General features: G+C 62.3%; 1 protein-coding gene across 1 annotated transcript in view; it reads right to left on the bottom strand.

Moving 5' to 3' along the window:
• Window positions 1–1,611, bottom strand: part of RNF44 (ring finger protein 44) — a 3,315-nt gene extending 1,704 nt beyond the window's left edge. Inside the window, exons 1-3 of the mRNA XM_010002106.1 lie at window positions 1,436–1,611; window positions 820–1,036; window positions 132–299 (exon numbers count right to left, since the gene is read on the bottom strand). Of these exons, the coding sequence (XP_010000408.1) occupies window positions 132–299; window positions 820–1,036; window positions 1,436–1,542 (492 nt within the window). The 5' untranslated portion in view covers window positions 1,543–1,611. The remainder of the gene's footprint in view (window positions 1–131; window positions 300–819; window positions 1,037–1,435) is intronic.
• Between the last annotated feature and the right edge of the window lie 1,492 nt (window positions 1,612–3,103).

Genomic DNA, 3,103 nt, shown 5'->3' with positions numbered 1-3,103 from the left:
GCAGGCATGGCTGCCTCCCCTGGGCCTCCAGCAACCCCAGTGTCCCCAGAGACCATTGCTCCAGCCCTTGCACTCCTGTGGCCCAGGCTGTCCCCAGGCCTCCCCCCTGGGTGTCCCCTGTTGTGACTCACCGGGGGCGGGAGGCAGCAGAGCGGGTAGTGCTGTCCACTGAACATCACTGAGCATGCTGGGAGCTGCTGGGTGCTGCACCCAGGGATGTGTTGGCCGGCGTGGATGGGGAAGCCTTGCGTCGTGACGGTGGTAACCGTGTAGGAGAGAGGGACAGGTCCCTGGTGCACCTGGGGACAAGGCACCAAGGGCATAGTCAGTGTACAGACCTGGCTGAGCTGTCCCCACTCTGGCAGGGTGGCAGCAGGGCACTTAGCAGGTCACAACCACCTGCCACCTCCATCCAAGTGGTGCAGCCAGAAGGGAAGGGCTAAGGTGCGGGCTGGGGTTGAGGATGGTTTTGGACCACTTTTTGCTCCCTGCTGACAGGTTGGCACAGCCTCCAAGCCAGCACCGCCACCATGGGTGATGCTTAGCAGTTGTGACATGACCAACCCTAAAAGGGGACCGTCTCTAGCCCCTGGGAGCAGGGACAACCCTTGGTACACCCAATCAGGCAGAAGGACTCCAAGATTTAAGTGCTGGGAGGGCAAGAGAGCACTGGCACCCTCAGGGCTGGCTAGTCCCATCAGCAAGTGACTGCCCAGAGGGGACCCAGGGACACATGCCTTGGGACCACTGCCCAAGACACCAGCTCAGGGCCACCACAGGGTCACCACTAGGACTGGGGCTAAGGGCTGCAGCACCTACCTGGTCATGCAGATCCACCATGAATGGGTTCTGGTGGGGCGGGTGAGCGGCCGGGTGAAGCATTCGTGGCGGCGTGCTGGGGAGAGCGTAGGCACGGGGCTCATCTACAGGGCCGTGCGGCTGCTGGGGGAAGGCAGGGTGCTGCTGGGGCTCATCCTGGCCCAGCAGGGTTGCCAGAGGTCGGTCGCGTCGTCCCCACTGACGCCTGGCAGGGGGGCTGCGGGGCCACCGCAGGAGAGAAACAGAGCAGGAGTGACCCCTGAGCCAGGGGCACCACAGCCCTGGGCAGGGTGGCTGCAGGTGGGTCAGCACCAACCCAGCTCCCAGGGCGAGATGCTCAGGGCATCGTGCCAGGCTGGACTCCTTGTCTGGCTGGAGAGCTTCAGAACCAGCTCTTCTGCTCACCCTGCATGTGCCTCCCCTGTGTCCTCAGCACAAAAGGGACCCCTGTTTCCTGGGAACCCATCAGCCAGGCCAGGAGGACATGCTTCCCTGTGCCATCTCCCCCTAAGCCTCCCAGGAACCGGTCAGTGGCTTTCCCCAGCAGGGCTGTGGAACTGGCCCCACATCCCCACACACCCTGGTGACAGGGCCCTGCCTGCTCTGTGCCCCATACCTTCTCCGGAGGTGATCAGGGCTGCTGCAGGGTCCCCCCGAGAAACGGCGCTGGTTAAAAGGGGCAGAGGGTGGCCGCCTATTCACTGCCAGTTCCCATGGTCGCATTGGTGACGTTGGGAGGCAGATGGGCACACGGGACCTCAGGTTCCTGGCAGTGTGAGACACCAGCACCTTGGATCCTGTGAGAAGGACAGTGGATCATAGCACTCCAACCCCAGGAGCTTCAAATATTCCCCCCACACCATTGCCCCTGCATCACCCAGCCTGCTTCCCTACTGCCTGCTTTGGGAGAGGGGAGGGAGAAGAGGCACAGAGCAAGCCTGGGGCAGCCCCTGCTCCCGAACATGCTGTGGGAGTTACAGCCTGCTCGTCTCCTGCCCGTACTCCCCTCCACACCAGGATCTGGGCAACCTTTCCCATGCCCAGCCCTGCTACCTACACTGTGCCAGTGACTCTGAGCCACCCCAGCACCACTATCCCCATACAGCTGAAAACCCACTGCTCCATCCTTGTGGCTCCAGGACCTACACTTGCATCCACACTGGGATTGGATGGGGCCCTAGGGGGGTACAGGAAGAGCCTTTCCCTCCCCAGTTACTGTCTCTCCACTGCGTGGCCAGTCACCCACCCATGCAAGACACGGACACCAAATGAGAGAGCAGCACTTGGTTTTGGCACAGAGAAGAGCAAGCAGCAAAGGGCCCTGTGGCTTTTCCCCAGCTCCATGTCCCCACCTTCCTCAGAGAGGCCATGCAGGACAAGATGGGCACCAGCTGCCTCTGAGCCCCCTCCCACTACTTGGCAGGTCCCTCTGCCAGCCTCTCTTGGCCCCCACAGCCCTGTCCCTGCTCCCCACACAACCCTAAATCCAACTTGCCCACAGACGTCTGCCCTCCCAAAGCAGCTCCTTCTTCAACTACCTCTTCCTCAGTGCCCACTGCAGAGGCACAGCGGGCCAGGAAGGGCACCCTGAGCCTGGGGAGTGCTGCTCGGCGCTGGGAAAAGTCTGAGGGGGGGGGATGTTTCACTCCAACAGGGAGAAGCTTCTATGTCACTCCTGGCTAACACTGGTCCCAACCATGGCAGGAAGTCACCAGAGTGAGCTCTGTACCACACACGTGGCACAGTGAGTGAGCTCTGTGCACCCTCATCTCCCATACAATTTTGGATGCTGAAGGCAAATTTCCTTCTCCGTTTTGGGGGTAAAAGAAAAAAGCAAAAGCCACAGGCTGAGCCCCCAAGAACCCTGCTGGCTGCTGCTGCTGGGGAGGCAGCCGTGCTCAAGGACAGGGTTTTGCAGCCCTGGTGTTTTATCCTGCCTCCAAGCCCCTGCCCAGGCTGGGGATCGGGTGCAGGGGTGGCCCAGGTTTAACCCCGCTCCCCCAGGAGCCTCCCCGAGGTGCTACTGCTTCCAGCTCCTCATCCTCACCACACGTGGTACAAAGGCTCTTTGTGACCCGCGGGCACCTTCCAGACCAGACACCACAGCGATGGACTCAGGGAGAGGGACGCTAAAGCCGTGCAGGGGCTCGCCTGTTCGGGACTCTGGGAGCAGGGGGGCTGCCCAGGCTCCCAGCACCCCCCCAGACGGCACCACGACGACACATGTGCGGGCGGGATGCCTCCCCCTTGCCGGGATGGCGGTGGCTGAGGGGCACCGGGCTGA

Source organism: Chaetura pelagica, unplaced genomic scaffold, assembly GCF_000747805.2.
Source record: "Chaetura pelagica isolate M959 unplaced genomic scaffold, ChaPel_1.0 scaffold356, whole genome shotgun sequence".
NCBI classification, from domain to species: Eukaryota; Metazoa; Chordata; class Aves; order Apodiformes; family Apodidae; genus Chaetura; species Chaetura pelagica.
Note: the sequence above shows the minus strand (reverse complement) of the source record. Positions and strands in the feature narration are given on the sequence as shown.